The 24,535-nt window shown below is 50.8% G+C and overlaps 2 protein-coding genes across 2 annotated transcripts; both read right to left on the reverse strand.

Annotated features, from left to right (window-relative positions):
• Nucleotides 1–2,171: 2,171 nt before the first annotated feature.
• On the reverse strand, nt 2,172–5,884 carry LRIT2 (leucine rich repeat, Ig-like and transmembrane domains 2). Its single transcript, XM_046652792.1, has 4 exons — nt 5,775–5,884; nt 4,696–5,477; nt 3,077–3,106; nt 2,172–2,959 (listed from the first exon to the last, which is right to left on the reverse strand). The coding sequence occupies exons 1-4, from the start codon at nt 5,882–5,884 to the stop codon at nt 2,172–2,174; spliced, it is 1,710 nt and encodes a 569-aa protein (XP_046508748.1).
• A 5,989-nt stretch (nt 5,885–11,873) lies between these two features.
• LRIT1 (leucine rich repeat, Ig-like and transmembrane domains 1) lies at nt 11,874–22,150 on the reverse strand. Its single transcript, XM_046651962.1, has 4 exons — nt 22,029–22,150; nt 18,227–18,693; nt 14,102–14,407; nt 11,874–12,844 (listed from the first exon to the last, which is right to left on the reverse strand). Exons 1-4 carry the CDS (start codon nt 22,148–22,150, stop codon nt 11,874–11,876), a joined length of 1,866 nt encoding a protein of 621 aa, XP_046507918.1.
• Between the last annotated feature and the right edge of the window lie 2,385 nt (nt 22,151–24,535).

Genomic DNA, 24,535 nt, shown 5'->3' on the forward strand with positions numbered 1-24,535 from the left:
CTGAATCTAAAACTACAGCCTCTTTTAAACATTGATTAAACGGAACATGTGAAATATATTAGCATAGATATCATGTCATTACATGTATATTTATACATATACACACATATGTAATCCTAATAAGATCTGGTGTTCCAAATGGCCCGGTCTGCATGCTGAGTCACGTTCAGAGAAAACACAAACTGGCATAGATGCCTTAAATGGTGCCAACATTTATTGTGGTGACACTTATTGAGGACCTACTATGTGCCAGGCATTGTTCTGAGAGCTTTACATGTAAACATTCATCTCACCATCAGGAAAACCTGATAAGGCGGGTGCTGTTATTACCCCCATTTTACAGATGAGGAAATTAAGGCACAGAAAAATAGTCACCTGCCTGATGTCACAAAGCCAGTAAGGGGCAAAACCAAAATTTAAGCCCAGGAAACTGGATTTCCGAGTCTATGTTCTTATCCTTGCTGTCATATTGCCTAAACGGTCTGAGTAATGTACATCGTCACTCTGGGATATTTTAAGGGGCAATCTGAGGGTCTTAAAATATCAGATCCCCAGAAACCCTCCCTAGACCCGTCCCCTCTCCATAAATTTCCACGTTCACAGAAGCGGCCCAGCACTGCCCTGCTCATCCCTGTGCTCCTCGCTCGCTGCTGTGCTCCGCTCCGCTTCCAAGGCCCCTTCTCTCCCACGGACCCCTTTGTCCCAGGCCCACCACAAAGCTTTGCCAGAAGTGAGATCAGAACGTCCACTCCTGCCTTCACAGTGACCCCAGACCGCTTATGATGGCTGCAGCACCAAGACCATGGGCAGCCCAGGATCCCGTGGAAGGAGGCCACAAAGGTCAACAGAAGTACAAGTTCTTGCCTTGTTCCTACCGCTTTTTTTCAAAATTTATCCTGAAAAATTTCTCACGAACAAATTCTCTACTACATTACATATATGTGTGTGTTGTTTGTACACATGTGAATACATAACTATATATATGTACATATAATTTAAAAATATATGTTCTTAGGTGTGATAATGGCGTTGCGGTTGTGTTTTGTTAAAACTTCTTTATCTGTTAGGGATAAAACTAAAATATTTACAGATAAACTGTGCAGCATTGTGTTTGCCTTAAAATATGCCACATAAAAAAAAAGTCGAGGGCAAGGACTAGATGAAATTAGGCTGGAAAAGGCTAAAAATTATTGAAGCTGACTGAAGGAGAGGGATGAGATTCTATTTTCAGTATGACTGAAAATTTCTATAAAAAAGGGTTTTTTCTTCTAATGCTCAGAAGAATATAAGCAAGGAGAACTTGAAGAAATGAGAGAACAATTGGTCTGAATATGAGAGCTGTCTTCAATTTTTAAAAATTCATTTCAACCCACACTGATTATCCACACAATCCAGGTGTTGGATGAGCCCAGTGGCCACAGCAAGAGAGGTCCCTCTCTGCCCCAGAATTGATAAGAAAGGTGGGAAGGAGGGAGAAAACATTTGTGGGGACATCACAAGGAGGCCAGCTTATGCTTAACAGTCTTCAAGGGATTTTTCTGTGGCCAGTGGGAGAAGCTGTGGGGAGACAGATGTGGGTTTAAATCCTGGGAAGTGTCTCCACCAGCGGGGCTGCCCAGAGGGAGCGTGAGCTGTCCTAGAGTTTGTGAGGACCCCTCCACCCCAAGTGAGCCCAGATAAGAGGAAACAACCACCTCTCAGGGATTTCTCAGGAACCACTGAGTAGAGGAAGGGGGCTGGATTACATCCTCATTCATGGAATGTCTTTTGAGTGGTGCCTCTGACACCTGCTCAATGGTGATGTTGGGCAAGTCATTGTCGCTTTCTGGGCTTCAGTTTCTTCACCTGTAAAAAGGGGTAGAATTCTACCATTCTCCAATAGGATAACTCAAGTGAAACATCTATGTGAATGTTACATGTAAACTTACAAATGTTATAGGACTATGTATATGGGAAGGGTAACACTGACTAATTTTCAGCCACCATGTATAATAAAACGATTAACTGGATAGGACCAAACTCCACTGGCATCAGCTCCATGAAGACAAGAATTCTGTCTCCTTGTTCACTGTGTCAAGTTCAGTGCCTGGAACACAGCAGGTGCTCAATAAATACTTGTTGAATAAATGGATCAAGCCAAGTTGAGCTGCCGTGGAGGGTTAGTTTAGGGGCTAGAGGCCCACACCATCCTCCCCCAGCCCAGGCTGTTCAGCCACTCTCTCCCTCTCTTCGTCTCCCTCAGCATCTCTGTGCTCCAGGTTGTCCTCACAGATAGCTGTGTGGTCCCTATAGGAGCCGTCCTCATGCTGTGGGGCTGCACGGGGACACCTGGGGGCTTTCCTGCGATGAAGACAGCAGTGCAGGCCCCACTCCCTGCAGCTGCAGGGGGCCTGGGCTGCCCAGACATAGGCACCCACAGGCAGTGCCAGCAGCACCGCACACAGGACCACAGTGATGTGCAGAAGGCGCTCCCGTTCCTCCAGCCCACTGCGGTCCCTGCCTGTCACAAAGACCACACACTGGCCCTGGCGTGGGGGCCGGCCCCCAAGGCTGAGGCACGCCTCGTATTTCGTGCCAGGGAGGAGGTCATCTATGGCATATGTGTTGATGCCGGGGCCAATGTGGACCACCTCCTTCCTGAGGGCTTCCTCCGACGCAACATAGAGGGTGAACCACTTCTCCTCAGGGGTGTTGGCCACCGCAAACCACTCCAGCAGGATCCCATGCACTGTCTGCTTGACGACACGCAGGTCAATGTAGGTGTCGCCCTCCAAGGGGGAGAAAGGAGAATAGGGGTCGGGCAGGGCCTGGGCGGGTAGAACGTGGAGGGAGATGTCAAGGGTGCTCCTGCCGATAGAGTTGGAGGCCACACAGGTGTAATTGCCTCTGTCTACCGGGTGGGCCGCGGGTATGACCAGCTCCGACAACGCAGCATCTTCAGCAGTAGACGAGGTCAGCACTGGGTGGAGAGAGAGCAGAATGGCTCTGATAGCATTTCTCTGAGAGACGGCTAGGGAGTGTCCAGCAAAGCTAGCTTTTTGTTAAAAGGTGCTGATGACCATTATTAAGCAAGGACTTGGCGCCAGCTGTTTGCCTCTCAGCACCACTGCAAAGTAAATACCCAATTTCTACACACATAGGAGGTTGACGATTGGAGCAATGAAGCAACCTGCCCATAGTGAGAGTTTTTCGCAGGCAGCGGCTGATCTGGAACCTTGTTCTGTCTCTGAATATCACACTCTTTCAACTTCACCAGCTGCTCCCACCAAACTGCCCTAGCTTTGCTCAGCTAACCAGGGTTTCCGGGAAATCTCTCACAAGTGTGTGATTGTGTGACATTGTGAGCTACAAGAAGTGCGCTTTTCCCTCTGGGATGTGGAGTAGCTCAGAGCCTGGAGTCAAATGCTTGGGTTTGATCCCTTCCTAGGTATATGCTCTTGGACAGGTTGCTTAAATTCTCTTGGCCTCAATGTCCTCATCAATAAAGTGGGATGAGAATAGGACTCACTCGTAAATTTGATAGTAAGTGCTCAGTGAGCATTAGCTGTTACTATTACTGAGAGAACAGATATAACATGGTGCCAAAGAGACTGATTATAGAGCATCTCAAAAGACAATATCAGGATGCATGTCTGTGTTCTCAGAGAGGCCACAACAATAAACCCTACATTTCTCCTCCATTCGTATTTAATTTCAAGCCAATAAGATGAGATCAAAGTGATAGGAAAAAGTCAAAATTTCAGTTAATTAGGTATTTTTTAATCATCCAGAGGTCTGTCACCATGTATAACAAATATCTGGGTGACTGACTCTGTTTCTCAAGTTTTACTGAGATGTTTCCAGTTGTCTTTTAGACGGCTTCAAGAGACCCCAAGGGAGGCCACCCCTGGCCCTGTGATGTGCCCTAACCCTGCAGGTGGCACTAAAGGTGAGTCCAGCTGAGGTGTGAAAGCAGAGCACAGAGCTCGAGGGAATGAAGGCAGGTTTGAACCCCAGTTATGGGGCCCATGGAGGTCCCTTCTTCTCCCTGGGTCCCACTCTTACAACTTCAAGCCAATAAGGTCCGATCAACATGGTAGTGGAAAGTGTAAAACTCAGTCAATATCTAGGACTTCCCAACTTTGCCCAATGGTAAGAATTAGCTGGAAGATGGAGGATGGGGGGAGGAGGGAGTACCTGTTAAAATACACACTCTCAGGCCCTCCCCTGGGCTCAAGGAATCCAAATCTCCAGGGCAGAGGTCAGAAAATCTTGTTTCAAACAAGCCCCATAGGTGACTCTGCTCAGGCAAGCTTGGGAAATAGGTGATGGATCATCCCTAGCATGGGTCCTCATCAGAAAGTCGGTGATTTACAAATACACAGTATAGGGTTTTGCATCTAGAAGGCTCTCAAAGAATATATTTGCTCATATACCATTTTATAATATTTATACAATATGTTAAGTTGACTCCAATATGTATTTACTTATCTATAGGATATATACAGATCTGTATGCAGCCATTTAAAATAATGCCAATAGGGGAACACTATCTTGAAAGCTTCCTTATTGTGGTGAGTATAATTCAGGCCTATCCCGATCTTACTTGTACCCCTCCTCCATGACGGACCCAGTTTACAACCTCTCTATTGAGGATAGGGCTGCTACAGATCTCCCCATTCCCCCAGATGCATCGAGAGGCTGCATATGGCTTACCATCAAATTCCCTCCACATGCTCAGGGGATAAGTCCACGCAATGGTTGGTGAGGGACTGGCCTGTGCCAGGCATCGTAGGGTCACATTCTGTCCTGCCCAGATGGTGACATTGGCACTGGGGGTTGAGATCCGTGGCTTCATGCAATCACCGAGTTCAGTTTCATGAAAAAGCTGCCCCGCCTTGGAGAGAGGGGCTCGGCACATCAGATAGGGATTCACAAGGATGACTGGAAGGCTGACAGACTTTACAAACTGGACAAGTCCCCGTAGGCGACAGTCACATAGCCAGGGGTTGCTGTGCAGGGCCAGTACCATGCTGGGGGGAATTTTGGCCCCACAGCCAGGCTGCCGGCGTTTCTGGTAGGCCGGCCAGTTCGAGAAGACGCTCTTGGATACAACTGTAAGCCTATTGGAGGATAGGTCAAGGTAGGTCAGGTTGATCAAGAACTGAAGAGCCAGCTCAGGAAGTACTTCAATCCTGTTGTGTTTGAGATCCAAGACTCTCAGGAGCGGGGTGGCGCGGAACGCTGTCCACGGTACTGAACGGAGTTTGTTCCCCTCCAGTCTCAGCTCTTTGAGTTCTGACAGGCGCTCCAGGGCTCCCAGGTGGATCACAGTGACGTTGTTAAAATTGAGCCAAAGGTATTCCAAGGTGCTCATGTTGATGAAAGACCCTCGGGGCAGTTCAAATAAGGGTGCATTTTCAATTCTCACTCGCTTGAACTCGTCAGGAAGGTTCAGTGGGATTGCTCCCAAAGAGATGGACATGCACTGCAGAGTCCTGCACAAGAAACCGGAAAAGCTTTAAGATGAACACCAGGGGACTGGGAAGTGCAATCAGGCATATCTTGGCATTAGACATATGAATTAGAAGAAAAATATATTATTCACTTGAAATAAAAGAGTTAGAGCCATTTTGGTAAAAGTGCACAGTTCACTGACGTTCAGTACCAGCTAGAATGAGCCTCGCAGAGATTTTGCTGATTTCCTGCCAAATCTAGGCCTACTCCCACTCCACATCACTCCCAAAGAAAGCCCATCCCCTACAACATTCTGGCATCTTGCTAGCACAGCGCACCTGCCAAAACTCTCATGGGAGCAGGTACATCCTGGCAGACAGACTGGCTGAGCAGTATGTGAATCCAGAAAGGCTAGAACTAATAGGAAATAGTGAGAAACCGAAGCCATATTCGTCTGTAAGAAAAATACCTTGCAAGTTTTGATAAGTATAGTCCAAGATTCTGAGCGGCAAATCCTATTATTGGTAATCCATGGTGATGTAGGTCAGCACAGCAATGGCAAAGCCCCTGGCACTCTGAGGTCTGCCATGGCCCAGATTGAAAGCTCAGTAAAAACCCATGAAAAGGGAGCTATATCTCTTAACTAAGGTCAGAAAATTCACCATTCGTCTGGTTCTTGAACCCAGAAAGCAAATTCTAAGCCAGATGTCAGATTCAGATACCGAATTCAGATGCTGCCAAACACTGCCTTCCCTTAGTCTCTTAGCAAGTGATGCTATTCTGAGCACCAAGGTTCAGGTGATTCAGCCAGAATCTACCTAACACTTCATGAATCACAACTAGCTCCTGAAACCTAGAATTTTCAACCATTCCCTAAAAAGCGAATGCAAGATGGTGGGTAACAAAGTAATTCTGGGATCATTCCTATCATTAGTCCTCGCCCCAACACCTTGTGGTGGATTCGTGCCTCTACCGCATCAAGACAGCTGCATTGGCTGCTTGGATGGTCAGTCAGAGAAGCCTCACTGTTCAGGGGTTAAACCACAAGACTGTATTTCCTGATTAAACCAGAGCATGTTCTTATCCTCGATCTCACAGCTTTTCCTGAATGCTGTGTATTTCACATCATAAAAATGAAAGCCTTACATTTTAAAGTGAGACATATGTGATTTGGGACACTTGCTCTGCCACTCTTGATTCATTCAACAAATATTTATTGGTCATCTGCTCTAAGCCACACTCTTGCTGGGTGTAAGAAATATAGCAGTGTTACAGCCCCTGTCACATTGAGGTCTTCTCTCCAGCTTGTGCATCCTAGTCTTGAGGTCTTTGGAAAATCATTCAACCTCTATGAGTCTCAGTTTCTCCTCTGCAAAGTGAGGATATTAGTAAATACTTCATAGTGTTTTTAGAAAATGTTAAGATTATGTAAAATAAAGTATTTAACATACAGTAGGTGCCCAGTAAATTTTAATTTACCTCTCACACCAACAGACTCTTAGGGAGCAGCAAAGCCTGCTTCTCCATTACTTGAGGTACTTCTTGATGCATTTTAAGCTTCCATGGGTTCCCCTAAGACTAGTAATATACATTATACTCTACAAAAGGCTTCAGGGAAGAAAATCCGCTTAGTAGCTAACCGGTGAGGGGAGAAATGGGTCACTAACTAAGCTGATTACCCTCCAGCTTTCCATCCAAGCCAGATATATTTGCTGGAGTTTCCATTCTGGCTAGCTCTCTGGAGTTCCTCTCAAAGTAAAAATCAAAACAAGGAGAGCGCTATGAGCACAAAGCTTGTGGTAGACGTGGAGATGTGCTGCCTAGACCCCCTTCAAGGAATGAGTTGATGCTCAGCTGCAAGGAGTGCATGGACAAGGTCATGCCCTTCCAAAGGCAGCCCATATGCAGCGACTGAGGGTGGTGATGTCACAAGGGCCCAGCCGGTTTGGCCTGATGGAGGACAACTCTGATGGGTCATTCTCATTCCAGAGTCCCCTACCAAGGTTGGCCAAGATTTTGTCAGCCTTGCTTCGTGGAAAAATGTGATTTAATCTGTGAGTATCACAAAGCCACTAGGAGATTCTTTTCTTACCCCACAATATAAGGGTCTAAAGAGACCTCCATCCCCCACAATTTCCTTTCTGGTCATCTCATTCTCTTCAAATGAATCCAGCTCAACTCCACCTTCCAGTAGTTTGCTGGAAGCTTGAGAAGAACACCCACTGGCATGTCATCTCTGGAATCACCCAGGTCACCTCTGCCCTGCCCCTTCATCCTCTGGTTTCTTTATTTGGCGTACGGGCATAGGGAGTATCTATGTTGTCAGTTAAGGCAGGCGACTAGGACAATTAAAGTTAGCTTGGATCCTATAATTTATCTTAAATAACTAGTGGTTAAGTGGTGTTCCCAAACTCAAGAGATTTAACAACAGAGGGAAGGGGACTGAGAATATGACATCTCTTCCCGCAAGATGCTTTTAGGAACTTTGCTCTGAGAGTTATTGGTAGAGACAGTCATAGGAGAAGAGTTACTCTGTGTTTATGAAATAATTAGACATAAATGGCTGCTGGGTGGCAGCTCCCTGGCTTGTCTTAACAGAATCTTAACCAGAGAGTTTCCTATCTATTCAAATGGAAAATGTCACCCCAATATTAGCAAAACTTTGGGGTCGCTCAGAAGACTATCAAGAAGGCGAGCTACCAATAAGTAGATATGCTGTCCTTTCTCTTTCTCAAACTGGTGCTCTCCTCTCACTCCTCCATCTGCTGCCAGCCATGTCTGAGATGGTCCTTTTAGCTTCCCATGCTCTGTGGCATGCCTGTGATAGACACACAGATGACTACATCCTCAAGCCCCCTTGGAACAGGTGGGCTATGTAACTGATATTCTGGCTAATGAAACGTTAGAGGAAATAATGTTTTAAAAGCCCCTACATGATTCTCCAGCTTCTCTTTTCCCTTGTTGCAGCAACCGTCGACATTCCAGGTGGCGGAGTCTTCATCAGCGTGGATCCCTGAGGGAATAAGTGAGCAGAGCCCTCCCTCCATCCACATTTCCCACTGACTCAAGCAGACTCTGGGAAAGCAGGAATAAATTTTGCTATGTTAAGCCACTGAAATTTGGGAGTTGCTGGAACAGCACAAGCCCAACCTGGCATAACCACAATGCCCTTGCAATCAAATAAAATATGCTCAAGTACTTGTAAGTTGATTTTTGCCTCTAATGGATTAGATGATAATTAAAACAAAAATGTCCAGCTCTCGTCCACTAAACACATTGGTCGCTGAGTCCCTTGATTGATAGCCTAGTTTTAATAGCCCACATCCACTTTCCAGGATAGAATTCTTGTTATTTGCCCTTTTTGCACCCTGCAACTTAGACGTGCAACTACAGGTAAGTGACACCAGACATACCCTCTGCTTAGGTCAAAAGAAATATGACCACATTGAAGTCAGAAAAAACATGATGGAGATGCCATGATTTCAACCAACTCCCAAACAAGGCTTCCAAGGGCAGAATGCTGTGGGATTATCATAGTACAGGCTGGTCCTCAGCATTGAGAGGGCGGAAATTCTTTTCCCAGGGCTCTAAGAAGACATTAGGTTTTCCGCAACTGACTCATACTAACCGGAATCATATACCAAAAGACTAATATATAAACCAAACATCATTTTATTTTTTACAATGGGAATTTGTTTTTTCCAGTGACTTGAATATTCACGCACACAATCCGGGGTGATTCTTCTCTATAAGAGCAAACCAATGAAGACAGAACACACAAAGGAAGGCTGATAGATGGGTATTGAGAGGTTGACCATCTTGGGGGTCACTCCTTCCAGACCACCAAGGTGACTCTTAATGAATCATTGGAAAGTTTGTATCTTTTCTCTCACTCTCTCTCTCTCTTTTAGACACACACACACACACACACACACACACACACACACACAATATTGGATAAATAATAACAAATTCTTGCTTTCAAGTTCTTGAATTTTCTTCAAACAAGACTCAATAAAACTGACTGCATGTTAGCTATCTTTGGGCTAATAATTCTTCAGTCTTCATCAGCTCCGCCAATCATTTAGAGAGAACCTCTTTATCATTTCAACAGAAGGCTGCCTTCATCCGTTGCACTTCCATTTGTTCTGATTTTCGGAATGCCTGTCAACCTCTAATTCAAAAACTCAGAACTGAATCTTGAGTCTCCCAAGACACAGCAGAAATGCCCTCATAAATCTAGATCAGGAGTTGGCGAACTGCAGCCTGGGAGCCAACTCCAGCCTGCCCCCTGTTTTTGCAAATAACATTCTACTGGAACACATCCACACTCATTAACTTACATATTGCCTATGGCTGCTTTCATACGACATCAGCAGAGTTGAGCAGTAGCGACAGACCCTAAAATATTTACTCTCTGGCTTTCCTTAAAGAAAAAATTGCCTACTCATGATTCAGACATTGGTTTTGTCATCTTCCAACTAAATAACTTCTCTTACCAATGGCCATGGCCCACACATTATAGTCAGGTGCACCCTCCAGATGATGGGTAGAAAATATTCACATGTGGAAATTCCATGCTCGTGTGCACTGGCGCTCACATGGTTCTGATCCCAGGTTTTGGTTGCTTGAAAAAATCCGTTTCTGTAGTGAACCTGCTGTGGATTGCATTGCGGAGATCAACACAGAACAAAGAATTTCAGCCTGGCCAGAAAGTTACCATGGACCTGGATCCCCCAAGAAAATCCATCACTACTCTCTCTAAGTTAATCAACTCTTTCGGCTTCAGTTTTCTCATCTGTAAAATCAAGTAGCCCAGCTCCGATAACAGGATATCAAGAGGATCAAACAAGAGAAAACAGGAAAATGTGTTGTAAGGTCCTAGGTTGTAAGGTCTTTTGTAAATGCAAGGGGGAGTACAGTAACTTTAGAAATCACTGCCTCTTGCTGGCTTATCCAGCAAATATTCAATGCAACACCGAGTCACTTAGGTGATACGAGTGAAATTGTTTCATTGCATCACTTGCCGTTCCTCAGTTTCCTCAGTTGTTACTCAAAGGCCTTGGCACCAAACGCCCTGGATGCTGCCTACATTAGAGCTCAGTCCTGCAGACAAGACACAACATCGGCCCTTCTGCTAGGAAAGTTTGCCTTCTCCTGTGCACAGAGACACCATCTCAGAGGTTTCCAATCTTTCAGCAAACTGAATAGGAACCCTCCTTTAAAGTGGCTTACTGAGTGACGGAAAGGCTCTGAGACACCCTCAGGAACCAGGTAAGCTTCCTAAGAATCACAAAGGCTGCTCCATGGGGACAGAGATGAGCAGTGTGCCAGACAGCATTGGGTATACTGTGCCCCCCGCCATGGAGGGTCTCTCAGATCCCTCCAGCCTGATATTCTGAGAGTAAATGAGCAGTAGTCTCTTGGGGATCATCCAAACCTCTAGAGTTTATTGAAAATCAAATGATTATCTCTATGCAGAATGGCACCCAGAGAAAAAATGTTAGAATCGATGAGTGGACACAGGGAGAGCACAGTGCGTGTCTCTGTGTGTGTATGCATGTGACCATACAAGGGTGGCTGATTCATAGAGAGACTGTATGTGTGGGTGCCTATGAGTTAGCATAAATGTAATCAAGATGCAGTTCAGGGGAGTGGTAAGGACTCCCAACTCTGGGACCATTTGGCTGGTCCAAATTCCACAGCTGCCACTTCCACTGGTGTCCTTGTGGGCAATATGGTAGATGAGATCACTGCTCAGCAAAATACTTCCTGCCCCACCATCACCTCCATGGGAGAACTGTCCCTTCCCGCCTCATTAAAGTTGGGTTTGGCCATGGGACTTGCTTTGGCAGATAGAATATGGGCAGAAATGGCAGTGTGCCAGTTCTAAGCCAAGAGCTTAAGAGGCACCACATGTTTTTGCTCATTCCTCTGATATCCTCAAACCTCTCCCCAAAAGAAGCCTGCCCCAGGTGGCTACTCACCCTCCATCTGAGGCCCCAAATAGGACAGACGGAGCAGACCCACCCCAGGCAACCCACAGACCTGCGGGCTGTGTGAAAATGAGTGCTTGTTGCTGTATCCCCCTGATATTTTACTTTTATTTGTTATGCAGCAAAAACTGACCAATATAGGCCAGTTACTTAATCCCCCTGTTTCTTCTCCAGGAAAACGAGGAGGATAGTAGTGCCTGCCATAAAGAGTTGTCAGAAGAATTAAATGAGTTAATGTATATAAAGCACTTAGAACACTTCTGGGCATGCAGTAAGTGCTTAATAAGTGTTATCTGTTGTTGCGTGTGAGTGTCTGACTGAGCAGGTACCCAAGTGGTAATTGTGGCTCAGCATGAACTCAGACGTCCAAGTGAGGGGGTGGGGGTAGCAGAGGGCAGGAGCAGCTGCATGGGCATCTGCGTGCGTGGGGCAGCCCACCCCTCAGCAGAAGTACTCATTGATCCGTCTGCCCCCGCTGGCCCCCAAGGCCTGGGAGTCCAGGCTAGAGCGGGCGGAGAGGAGCCTGTCGACTTCGCTGAGGCTGTGCCGGGACAGCTCCTCCGAGCCGTCCTCGCTGTGGCCGAGCCTCTCCAGGTTGACGTAGGCACCAGTGGCCTCGGCGGTGCCCCCGGTGTGGCACTTGCGGCAGCGCCTCTGGACAGCGCTGCAGCAGACGAGCAGCGTGAGGGGCAGGGCGATGACCGTGGCCACGCTGATCACCACCACGTTGATGAGCCGCTGGGTGGCCTCGGCGTCCACCACCTCGTCAGTGGAGAAGATGACGCACTGCTCCTTCTGGGGCCCAAAGCCCCGCGTGCAGACGCAGGCCACGTACTTGGTCTTGGGCTCCAGCCCGTGGATGGTGACACTGGTCTTCCCGGGCTGCACCGTCACCCGCCGCATGTCACGCTGCCCATAGACGGCATAGAGGACACTGAAGGCAGTTGTGTTCCTGGCCTGGGGGGCCTTCCACGCCAAGGTCACACTGTGGTATGTGTCCCCCACCACCTTGAGATGCTTCACCATTCGGGCCTCCTGGGGTCCCGCCGGCCCCTCCGAGTGCTCTCCTGGGGCACCCATCTGGAAGTGCTGGAGGGTCAGCTCCTCCTTCATGTTGGGCACAGGGAGCCCCGTGGCCGGGACAGCAGGCTCAGGGATGTGGGGGACATGCCTGGCCACCAGCTTGTTGTTGTAGGCAGCAGCTTCCGCCCCCTCACCTGTCCACAGTGCCCCAGGGCTCCCCCTACGTTCTGTGGAAGTCTGGGGCTCAGTGACAACCAGGGAGATAAGGGTCTCAGAGGCTCCCAGGAAGTTCTTGGCCTGGCAGATGTAGTCTCCAGAGTCCAGGGGGGACACGGCAGGCAGGCCCAGCAGCGTCCAGCTCGTGCCATCGCTGGAGACCTCCTGGTGCACTGGGGGGAAAGAGGCACATGTGGGAGAAGGAATGGGCCCGCCTGCCCCAGGCTCCCTTTCAGGGCCAAGTTCACAGCCCCTGGGCTGTGCACACTCTGCTGGAGACTCTGTTATCCCGAGAACACATGGGAGTCATTCAACTTTTCTTTGATTAGCCAAGGGGATCGAGGTCTCCTGGGCTCAAATTTGGGGTCTCCCTGGAGCCCCAGGCTAAGGCAGAGCCTAAGGATCATCTGCCTCCCAAATCTGGGATGTTCCGGCTGTGTTCTGCGGGCCCCGGAGTTCCTCCGGGCTGACCCCGGTGGGGTGGGGCAGGGCAGGTGCTTTGGGGCTAGGATGGGTCAAGGGGTGAAAATGAGGCAGAGGCCCAGCCGGAAGTGCTCTCCCCTCCCCTGCCCAGCAGCACTGCCACGTCAATCAGAGCATCTTCAACCTTCCGTTTGACATATGGAGATCCTTATACAATTTTGTTTGTGAGTTGATTTCAAACCCACAGTCCTAGAACAACGCTTGCCAACCCAGTTGAGGGAGAGGCAGAAGAAAGCTGGGAGGGACGTGAGCTTTTCTGGTCAGATGCTAAGAAATGATTCCTCCTTAACCCTCTTTCTGCATGTTGGTGGCCCGTGACTCCTACACCCCACCCCTGCAACCCAGTGCCAGAGATGAACCATCTCTGTCTACACAACGAGGCAAAAAACACACAGGCTGTGGGGTCAGCCAGATTGCATTAGACTCCCAGCTCCTCCTTGTACCAGCGTGAGGTGTAGCCCAGGCATTTAGCCTCCCAGAGCCTCAGTTTACTTACACACAAAATAAGGATAATCTGCTTGTTCTTTAAAGTTCAAGGACATCATGCACATAATACACATGAAGAGCTCAACAGATCGTTAATCACCACTGCTGGTGATACTGGCTTAATATTTACAAGTGGGAAACTTACTATGAATGTTCAATATCCTAAGAGGATCTTCTACCGAAAGCCAGCGTTTTGTTCCTCTTAGGGTGGGCCCGGAGTCTTTGATAGGGGGCTGGTGGGATCTCATAGGACAGACTGAGAGTCATGGTCATCTTTGAACCCATTGTCCCCATGCCCTGCCTCTAGGCGGAGCCCATCCAACTCTACTCAGAAGGAATGGGAGTAGGCGGCCTTGCTCAGCCCCCTCCCTCCACAGCAAACCTGGCCCTGGCAATTTGGGATGCTGACCCACCGGGCCTGGTCTGGCATCTCAGCACAGCAGTCCCAGTAGTTCACACACCTGTGCCGTTGAGCGGGTACCCGCTGGCCCTCCTCCAGCTCATCTCGGGCCCGGGGACCCCGGTGGCCCCACAACGTAGCACCACAGTGCTGCCCAAAGGGGACCTGATGCTGGCCACCCCCGGACGGACCTCTGGACTCCGGCACTTCCTCAGCTCCAGCTGGCTGAAGGCCACTCCGGCCAGGCTGCGCGGGCTGGCGCACCTCAGCCTGGCCTCTATGAAGGCCAGGTTTGGGGCCCAGCCTTCCAGGAAATGGACCAGGTCATAGAGTCGGCAGTCACACGCCCAAGGGTTGTCCTGTAGCCCTGTAGGGGTGACAGGGAAGGCAAGAGGTGAGCCGAGCCATTCCCATCCCCAGCCCTGGCTCCCAACCCCCTTGGAGAGCGAGGACAAGGCAGGTCCTGAGCTCAGTGTCAGCCTAAGTGGCCTCCAGGCCCAGCTCCTGTCTAGCTAGTTGTTCTTCATCTCGAATGATAGCATCACTTCCCTTTCACGGTCACTGTAAGCATAAATAAAGATGTCCCATCGAGCACTGGGTAGGCCACACAGCATCCTGACACAGGTGGCAATTACTCCTGCATTCTTGGTGTGGTCCCTGCGGGCTACTGGCCAAGCAGCAAGTATTTCAGGAATAATTGCAATACGCCAAAAATCCATTTCTAGAAATGCTTCCTGACCCCTGACCCTCAACCCCTGCCCTTCCAGAACAAGTGGCACGTTTAGCATCACCCCAGTGATGAGAGTGGCTGTTCTGAGCCATGGTCCCTTTGACAGAGGCTCAAAAGGAGAGGAGTGAGGAGGCCATCAAATCAAACCCTGTGTCATAGCACAGCCGTCTGTACCTCCAACCTGAACATCGTTACAGACCCAAAAGCAGATAACTGCACCCACCCTGCCAAAGACCCTTCAACAGATAAAGGGGTATCGTGGGGCCCCAATTCTAAGGCACCATTCCTTTTTATATGTTTGCATTTCTGATATACAAAATAAATGCATTTAAGATGATATCTTTTCGATCCCCCAAAGATTATTATTGAATTTGATAGTGCATCTAAGAATCAATGGCATATTACATACTTATATACATACATTGGATATATCTGGAAGGGGAAATGTCCAGGGTTGGGGAGGGTGCATCCGGATCTGCTTGTATCTCCATGACTCTCAAGGCCCTTGGAGCACCGGCTGGGAGGGGACAGTGCCTTCTCCCACCCGCTCCCTCACCCCATCCCACTGGGGGCTGCTACCCTGTGTCGCCGGTTCAATGCATTTGACAATACACCTGCTCCCCCCCCGGAGTCATCACCACCCAGCTCTGGTGGTGAGCGATCTGGCTTTCACCTGTGACAACAGAGTCCCCAAAGAATTCAAGCAAACGGCAAAGTTAAATGGCAGTGAAAGTTGTACCCGTCGGATTGGCAAAAGCTAAACATTCTGGCCATTTTAATTATTAGCTTCATGAGGGAATAATTTTCATCTACCTTGTTCTCTCCTGTGTCTTCAGCACCCAGAATCGAGCCTGCACATTGGCAGGCACGCAACTTGCAGAGCGAACACCCGAATACATGGTCTCAGGCACTGCCGGTGTGGGGTGAGAATCGGCCCAACCACTTTAACGACCATCAGTTGATTTAAAAAGTCCAGGGTGCACACTCCACGGCCTAGCAATTCCATTCTCGGTTCCTATCCTAGAGAAACATGTGTCTGCATGCACAAGGATGCATTGTCAAGAATGTTCTCTGTGGCATCATAAGTGTTAATAAAATACTGGAAACAATTTGAAGGTTCAGTAAAGGGGAAGTGGCTAAATAAATTGTAGTATAGCTATAATATGGAGTATTATACAGGAGTTTAAAAAAATGAAGTCAATCCATTTGTAATAACTTACAAAGATCTCCAAGACCTATTGCTGGATGAACCAGTTAGTGCTGGTTTATAGGTACAATGTGACAAAATTTAATGTAAAATTTAATGATAAGATTTCTATGCGCATGTATATAAGTAAGTATGTGTATGTAAATGCACCATAAAAGATAGGGAACATGCAAAGAAACATAATAGTGGCTGCCTTTTAGGGGGAGAGAAGGAATTGGAATCAGAAGAGGGGACAAAAAGGTCTTTAGCCTTTTCTGTAATATTTTAAATGTTTACATATATTCATGAATAATTTGTGTAATTAAAACTAAAATTAATTTTCCAGAATGAGTTATGCCCCGACCTGTCACCCTCCAGGCCAGGTAGGCGCCTCGGGCAGGAAAGGAGATCTAGTTCATCTGTTAAACCATTGGTTTGTTAGGAAAAGGAAGGAATCAATGAAATAGAAAGGCGAGGGGCCGGCCCGGTGGCACATCAGTTAAGTTCACAAGTTCCGCTTTGGCAGCCCGGGGTTCACCGGTTCTGAACCCGGGTGTGGACATGGCACCACTTGGCAAGCCATGCTGTGGTAGGCATCCCACATATAAAGTAGAGGAAGATGGGCACGGATGTTAGCTCAGGGCCAGGCTTCCTCAGCAAAAAGAGGAAGATTGGCAGCAGATGTTAGCTCAGGGCTAATCTTCCTCAAAAAAAAAAAAAAGGGAAACGGAGTCTCAGGGTACCAGCTCCAGGCCACGTGACCTGGACGGTCTCTTGTACCTAATTTTCCTTATTTGTAACACCTGGTCAACACCCCTTGCCCTGGCTGCCTGACATGGTTGTTGGAATAGACTTACCAGATATAGAAAAAAAAATGGACACCCAGTTAAATTTGATTTTCAAATAAACAACAATTTTTTCCATATAAGTACTACACTATACACTGTTCTTTATTTGATAAGAAAGTCTATAGGGTGGATGGAGTTGGAACGGGGCCTGCTGTTCCCTGCCTTGTTTCTAGGAAGTGAGGCGACCAGAGAGTCTGTCCCAAGAGACACTCCCAGACCTCAGGGCAGGAGCTGCCCCAAACCACTCTGAGATTGCCCCAGACTCCAGTGCCGGACCCAACAGGAGCCACGGCATGCTCCAGGCACATCCCGCTCAAGAGGTGAGGTCTCTCTTCTGATTCTCCCCACCCACCACTGACCACCCAGCCCTGCAGGAGCCCATCATGGTTCCCATCCCCTCATGGGACAGGGGAAAGAGAACCAGCCTGTAAGACAGGAGCCCCATGCCCAAACCCACCCCTGACTCACCCTAGGTCACGTTTGTTGACCTGTAAAACAAAGGTCATCATCCTTGCACTATTGCCCCCCTGGGAGGTGGGGAGGGTCAAGTTCTACGAGGGGGCTAGAAGGAGTTCAGGGAAACCTCAGGGCCACACTAACACAAATGCCCAGTAGGGATGGACCAGTGAGCAAAGAGCAGGACCTTCCATGTGAGAATACCCCGTTCTCAGAGACGCTGCAGGGGCAGAGGACTCAAGTGCTTTGAAGACAGTTGGAAGTTGGACTAGAAGCTGACTCTGAGAAGATTAGCCTTCAGGGTTTGTATTAAGGGAGAAAGGAAGGAAGCGGGAGGAGACAGGGGCCTGGGATGGGGGCCGAGTGAACCCCAGGGGCTGTGGAGTTGAAAGAGCCCATCAGAGTCCTCCCAAGCGGGCTCCCACCTGACGCATCTTTGGATGAGGGTGGTTCCCAGAAAGGGTATGTGACCATGGGAGAGCCTGCTCTGCAGCTGAGGCTCTCCCCAGTGGGGCTGACCACTGAAGGCTGCTTCCGAAAGTGACCCCAGAAACTGGGCAGCCAGTCCTACCTTGATGGGCATCTGGATGGCACATCACTGTACCTGCCACATGTACCTAATGCTTGCTAAGCTCTGTCTTTTTACCTACAACTCCAACCTTTTGAGGTAGGTATTATCATCCTCTCTTTAAAGAAGGGAGCCAAAGCACAGAGAAGCTAGGTAACTTTCCCCAGAACGCACAGGTAGTCATAGGCAACGCTGGGACTTGAACTGTGGCCGTGTGAGACGATGCTTGCGCTCCTCCACCCGCCCACGTGCGCCTCTCACTCAATCGTCACTCCAACCCAGAAGGCAGGTATGGTTGCTCTTTTCCAGCCAAGGAATCCAGACTCAGAGAGGCCTGGGAACTTCACGAAGACCCCAAGGCTCTGCAAGTTGTTGCCCAGAGAAGGATGCCCCCTTACCTAGGACCAGCCTGGCGCGGTGGCCGGGGAGGAAGGGCGCAGTCTGCAGGGGCGCCCAGGCGGCGAGCAGCTCCTGCGGGAGCCTCAGCAGCTGGTTGCTGGAGAGGTCGAGGAAGGTGAGGTTGCGCAGGAAGCGCGCCGCCTCGGCCGGCACTGCGGCGAGACAGTTGGCCTGCAGGTCCAGCAGGCGCAGCTGGGGCACGTCCCGGAGCGCCGGCCAGGGGAAGGCGGCCAGGCGGTTCCCGGGCAGGCGCAGCTCCCGCAGGCGCCGCAAGCCCCGCAGCGCCAGGGCGCTGAGCTCGGCCAGCGCGTTGTAGGGCAGCCAGAGCTGCTCCAGGCGGCCGAGCGGCGCGAAGGGGGCCCCGGGCAGCCTGCGCAGGGCCGTGCGCTCCACGCGCAGGCGGCAGGTGTCCGCGGGCACAGCCGCGGGCGGCAGGGTCATGTCGGGGTCGTCGCACACCACCGTCCTGGACACGGAAATGGGGAGAGATGAGTGAGGGTCCTGTCGACCCGACCCCGCTTCCAGAGGCCCCTGGTCTGCACGGAACGGAGGCCCCTAAACCCAGGCTCTGCGCTGTGCTGAGCCCTGGAGACGGGTGGGCACAAGCAGCCCACTGTTTGCTCTTTGTGGGGGTTCTTGCTTCCAGAGCCTGTCACAGGGGTCCCTGGAGGGCCGTTCCGTCTCTGTCACTGGCCTGAAGGACCTCGAGCTTAAACTGTTATGTCCCCTTCCAGCCCATACTACCTGCAGCGCTTGGATACATAAATCCTGGATCATCTTGTGCATCCTCACATGGCATATGTGTGTTAAACATGGTCCTTTCTCAAAGTATACCTCCGTTTTTGTAACCATTTTGGCTTTTCTTCATTTTTTTAAAACATATACCAAGGGCATTAGCACCTCAGCCTCTCCTGACTCTGAGGAACCAGGAGAGGATCAAGGTGTGTAAGAGCCAGGACTTTGCAGCCCGGCAGGTGGATCCACATCTGGGCTCCTTGCTTGCCCGCTGTGTGTCCATGAGTATATTACCTAATCTCTCTTTGCCTCCGTTTCCCGTAATAATAGACTGCACCTCACAGGGTGGTTTCGGAGTGTAAATGAGGCACTGTGTGTGCCAGCTCCACGTACTCATCACCTGTAGGAGCCAGTGCTTGGACCACGGTCCTAAACTCCTGCAGCTCAGAACTAGAAGGAGACAGGGCCAGTCTTACCAGCTCCTTCCAATGCTCCTTCTGCCCAAACAGACATTTCTTAAACCTTGTTCTATTGAGTCTGACACTAAAGCAGAGGAAAGAGGGAGAGAAGGAAGCAGTCGCTGGCTTCAAGGAGCCTACTCTTCGGGGCTGTGTTATATGCTGTCCCACCCACATAAGCCAAAAAGGGAAAGATTCTCGAGAAGATAAAACTTGGAAGCTGGGCGTGAGGGCCTTGCTGTGCAGCTCATGTCACCTGGGGGCTGCTCTGTGCACACTGGACGAGGTGGGGGCGCTGGTCACGCTGCGCTTTGCTGAGGGAGGTCATGTCATAACATATGCCTCATCTCTGGTCTTCCTGAGTAACACACACGCTCCACCAGCATCCATCAGCTTCCCTCCACACTCGACTCAAAGTCGGCTGGTCTGGGCTTGTTTTTCCTTATCAACGGTGCCAGCAAAAGGGACAGTTACTTCCACCCACTCATATTCTTCAGACACCCGTGGGACCCCTACTGAGTGATGGGTGCTGTGGAGATTCCGAAGAATATCAGACCCACAGCCCCTGTCCCCAGACAGCTTGTCGTCTAGCTAAGGAAGAAAGAGCACTGGAGGCAATGATATTTTCAATGATACTAGAGGGCTGGGTGTCACAAGGGGAAGGTCTGGATGTATGTGGGAGGAAGGGAGTTGATGGGAGAAGATGTCCTGGAAAGGGGAGAAGACGGTCATTGGAGGGACCAGAGAAACCAATAAGGGACCAGCACGGGCCAACAGTGTGACTCCTGGTGAGGCAAACTGGGCACAAAGAGCGTGGGAACACATCTGTCTAGATGTGGGGACACAACTCCAGTACCCACAGGTGCACATGCTCCGCTCACAGTAGGGGAGCGTGGAGCAGGAACAGGTCACCCAGGCTGCTCAGATGTAAGGACTGGACCCTCTGAGAGGCTCTGGTTACAGAGGGGGCTGAGGAGGCATCTGAGACACAGAAGGGGCCTTGGTCTGACTGCGCAGTCTATGCCTAGGGCCACTGGGGAGCTCAGAGCCCTGGCCTTTCATGGCCTCCTTCCTCTCACAGGACACTCCATGCAGACAGGCTGGTGCACATCAGCCGTAGGCCTGTCAGGCAGGTGGAACCAATGCTGAGGGCTCTGGCTTCAGGGAATGAATGGCCACTGGCTGACATTAGGGGTCCTGGAAGCTGCCTTTGGAATTTCACTTTCCATCCCAAAGCTAACCTGCCACCAGAAGCCCTCCCCTGGTCCCTGCCTGTGACAGCATCACCAGATGAGAAGAGTTCTGAAATAGAACTGAAGCCTTGGTTTCCAGGACCAGGTTGGCCACTGATGCTGTGTAACTTGGAGCCCCGTGCTCTCTGCGGGTGGCAGGAGAGGTTCTTGGTCACCCTGCTCACATTATCCGTGGCCATGGGCTGTCTGCTGGCCTGCTCAGGGCTCTGGGCTTCCCTTGGGGAGAGCATCCTCACCTCAGATGATCTATATGAGTTGGAGCATCAGAGATTTGGACCAAAAATGGAGCTCTCCCCGCACTTCAGTCCATACGGGGTGTCCTTCCTTGGAGGCGCCTCTCCATTCTCTGCTTCCCCTTCACACCCAATTACCCGACACCCTTTGCCAGGATCACTGAAAGAGTCTCAGTGATAACATTGCCGCTGGATCAGAAACCATCTGCGGCTCCCCAGCACCCATCTAAGGCAAGGGAGAAAGGGAGAATGGAATTCCAGAAGGCCGGGAAGATGGCAGGAAAGGCCCTGAGCCAGGGCTGAAATCCTTGAGCAAGTTGACAAAGGCAAAGGGGGTCATTAATGGATAAGCTGAAGATGTCGGAGGAAAGATGGGTGAAAGACCGCCGAAGGGAAAAAGAGCAGAGCCCGTGGTGGAAGAGCGAGGGAGCAAGGGACCACGAGCCGCAGTGGTGGAAGGCGGAGGAGAGATGCAGGGGCTCCCAGGCTCAGACGGGGGATGGGCAAAGTCAAGAAGAGGCTGAGGGTGGAGAGGGGCTTGCTTCCATGGGAATCGGCACTCCTGGCCTTTTGGGAGCCCATAGAAAGGGGCTGAGGCTGAGGCTGCTGGGGGCTAGGACAGAGGAGACTAAAAGCGGTGATGGGGGTGGGGGGGAGCATGAGGAGGCAGGTGGTCCCCTCATGGGTGGAGTGGTAAGAAATACCTGATATGTGATTGGAGGTGAGGCAGGAGAATGGAAGAGGCCTGGGAAAGAAGGGGCTGCAGAGATAGAGAGGATGATGGAGAGGAAGGAAGGAAGCAGAGGAAAAGAAAGAGGTAAGGGGAGACTTCCTGTGCCCATAGGAGGGGTTGCTCTCCACCAGGATCCTGGAGGAGGACTCAGCAAGGGTCTCCTGGAGCTGGCACACCTCTGCCCCACCCCCATCCCCATGTATAAAGGTACCTGGTACCTCCCCGGCAGAGCCACACCCTGCTGGCTGGAAGATAATGCAGCACAGACCAGCCCCTTAGGACCCCTGGGGATCTCACCTGGCCGCGGTCTGAGGCCCCTGCATCCAATCCAGCCTAGCTGGTAGAGTGATGGGGGCTGGGCTACCTCTCCCACACACCTGGTGCCATACCTGGCCTTGCTGCCATCACCCATGACGTGGAGGCTGCAGCTGCACTGAGAAGGACAGGAGCCCCGGGCTTGGGGGTGCCCCCCGAGGGCCAGGAGCCAGAGCATGCCCACTGCCACCCTCATGGCTCCTGGCTCCTCTGTAGCCCGGGCAGGGGCCTGTCCCTGGACTGCTCTGTCCTGCCGGCCCAGCAAGCCCAGCAGCTGCCCACTGGCTCATCAGCCCCCACACCCCCACCTGAGGCCATTGGATAAACAAGGACAGTCCGGGGATTAGGGAGGGAGCCCTGGCTGCAGCACTCAGCGGCTTATTGCTTCCTGGAATCACCTGGTCCTGAGAGTGGGGGTGGGGTGGGGGATCCCCTTCTGTAGCATCAGCCCCAGGCCAAGAGAGGCCAGGACGTGGCAAAGCGGGGCAGATGGGCAACCACCCAGGGGCAAGTGGCTGCTGGGCTGGCCGGCTGGGCTGCCCGCCTGCAAATCCACCCCATGCCAGCCAGGCTGGGGCTGCACAGACGAAGATGGGCTCAGAGAAGATGAAGACAGACCCTAGCCTCTGATGAGGGCCATTAGAATTCTCTCCTGCCACACTATTTCATTGTGAAAATGCAATGAGATGAGAGCAGTGAAGGCATTAGAAAGAGCCCAGCTCTGGGGCCAGGCCAGCCTGGATTGAAATGCCAGCTCTTTCACTCACAGGCTGTGAGCTTGGGTGAGACATGTGGTCCCTCTTGGCCTCCGTGTCCTCATCTGAGAAAGGGAAGCAACATTACTCTCCTCAGGGTGTTCATTCCCAGAACTTGACAGCCTTTGGGAGCAGAAGCTCTCTCGTGCCTAGTAAGCATCCGATTTCGCTGGCACTGACAAGCACCTGCTCGCAGAAGAGGTGGGAAGATTCAGATATTTCTGGGGGACCTCCAAAGGGTCTCCCATGGGCAGTGAATCTTCCTAGGCTGCTGTACCCCATGGACACCCAGTCCCACGACACAACTGTTGGAGTGGAGCTCTTCTGGGCATTCCCACCAACGCCGAAGGCACGAGGGGTCTGCGTGAGAGCAGAGAGCGCCCTCTCCTCCGTCCTCATACTCCGAGGCAGGTCCCAGAGTGGGATCTCAGGGTCTTTAGAGAAGGACCTTCCAGTGCTCACCAATTTTTCCCTACCTCCAAACTCCTCCCACCACAGACACCACCTTACACTCATTCCTTCTTCACACTGGACCCCAAGGCTCTGCTTCTGGTTCAGCATGCTCTACCTGTCTTTTCCAGAAGGTTCCTCAGTCCCTCGCACCCATGGGCCCAGGCAGGCCTAGACCAGTGAGGAGTGACCAAGGCAGACACCTGCACATGGGAAGCGCCTAGCTCTTTGCAGGCCTGTCTTGATGATATTGGCTTCCAGGAAATGTTTGTTCCCGCGCCTTCTGCTCTTTCCAACCAGCCACTATGATGTGCTCAGTGCTTCCCGCCTACGCCCTCCTCCCCAAACCAAAGGCCAGCCCTGCACTTTCCACATCCCTGCCTTCTCCTCCTTCATCCTATTGGAGATGCCTTCTCTTCTCTCTTCGGCCTCACTGAACTCTGTCCCTGATTCCCGGTCCTATCCTGCTTTCTCTTCTCCCTTGAGGTCTTTTGGGATCTTGAAGGCATTAAAAAAACAAAAAAACAAAAAAACCCTGACTTCTGTATTAACCAGTAATACAAGATCGAAATTGGGAAAGGGGGAAGTGGGTTACCAAGGAAGGCCTCCATGAGGACGTGGGTGTCCGCTCAGCCCTGAGGGGTGCTCAGGATATAAGTGGGGACCAGCAAGAGGCAAGGCGTGGGAAACGGACATTTGCGGAATAGAATGAGCTGCCTGACCAGGAGCCCAGGGAACAGGAGACCGGGCTTTTGTTTCAGCTCCATCCATGAATCCTTGCGTGACCTCAGGCCGCTTCTTGGAGCCTCAGTTTCCTCAAGTGAAATGGAAAGCATGCTGGTGTCCAATGCCTGGAGTTGTCGGAGTCATCCTAAGATCGCTTAGCACAGCGCCTGGCCCCCAGCAAGCACTCAGTAAACATGAGCTCTGTCACTGATCGTGCTCCAGCCTCTCTGTCTCAAGCCGGTACCCTGGGAGACGTTTATGCTTGTGTAGCCTACGTGCTGTGTGGGGTCAGGAAGGGCAGCCCCGGAGGCCACAGCCATGATGTAAGCTTCTAACCAAGACCTAAACAGGCCGTGGAAACAGAGGCTTCATTGCAAAGGAGGACCTGAAAAGACCCCAGTGGTGCCACCCCAGGGCACGTAGCTAGTTAGTGGCAGATTCAGAAGCAGGCCTTCAGTCTCCAGTCCCAGTCGGGGTTCTTTCAATGACAACAGATGACCTCCCAACCATCATCCTTTCCCCGTCGCTTGTGAGGACACATGTGAGCGTGTGGACACACACGTGCATGCACACAGGTGTCCAGCTTGTCAGCAGCTGCACACAGGGATGGGCCTGGCTCCTCAGTTCTCAGGCACAGCTGCAGCTCCAGT

Source organism: Equus quagga, chromosome 2, assembly GCF_021613505.1.
Source record: "Equus quagga isolate Etosha38 chromosome 2, UCLA_HA_Equagga_1.0, whole genome shotgun sequence".
In the NCBI taxonomy this organism is placed as follows: domain Eukaryota; kingdom Metazoa; phylum Chordata; class Mammalia; order Perissodactyla; family Equidae; genus Equus; species Equus quagga.

What these genes read in the sequence shown, in the direction of transcription:
- LRIT2 (XM_046652792.1), bottom strand. Translation starts at nt 5,884, where the DNA reads ATGGCTTCGGTTTCTCACTATTTCCTATTAGTTCTAGCCTTTCTGGAT. An exon ending in CATGTGGAGGGAATTTGATG is followed by an intron (nt 3,107 to 4,695) that starts GTAAGCCATATG and finishes TTTACTTTGCAG; the next exon opens with TGGTGCTGAGAGGCAAACAG. An exon ending in AGGCAAACAGCTGGCGCCAA is followed by an intron (nt 2,960 to 3,076) that starts GTCCTTGCTTAA and finishes CTCTCCACCCAG; the next exon opens with TGCTGACCTCGTCTACTGCT.
- LRIT1 (XM_046651962.1), bottom strand. Translation starts at nt 22,150, where the DNA reads ATGAGGGTGGCAGTGGGCATGCTCTGGCTCCTGGCCCTCGGGGGGCAC. An exon ending in CCGCGCCAGGCTGGTCCTAG is followed by an intron (nt 14,408 to 18,226) that starts GTAAGGGGGCAT and finishes TCACCCCTACAG; the next exon opens with GGCTACAGGACAACCCTTGG. An exon ending in GTACCCGCTCAACGGCACAG is followed by an intron (nt 12,845 to 14,101) that starts GTGTGTGAACTA and finishes CTTTCCCCCCAG; the next exon opens with TGCACCAGGAGGTCTCCAGC.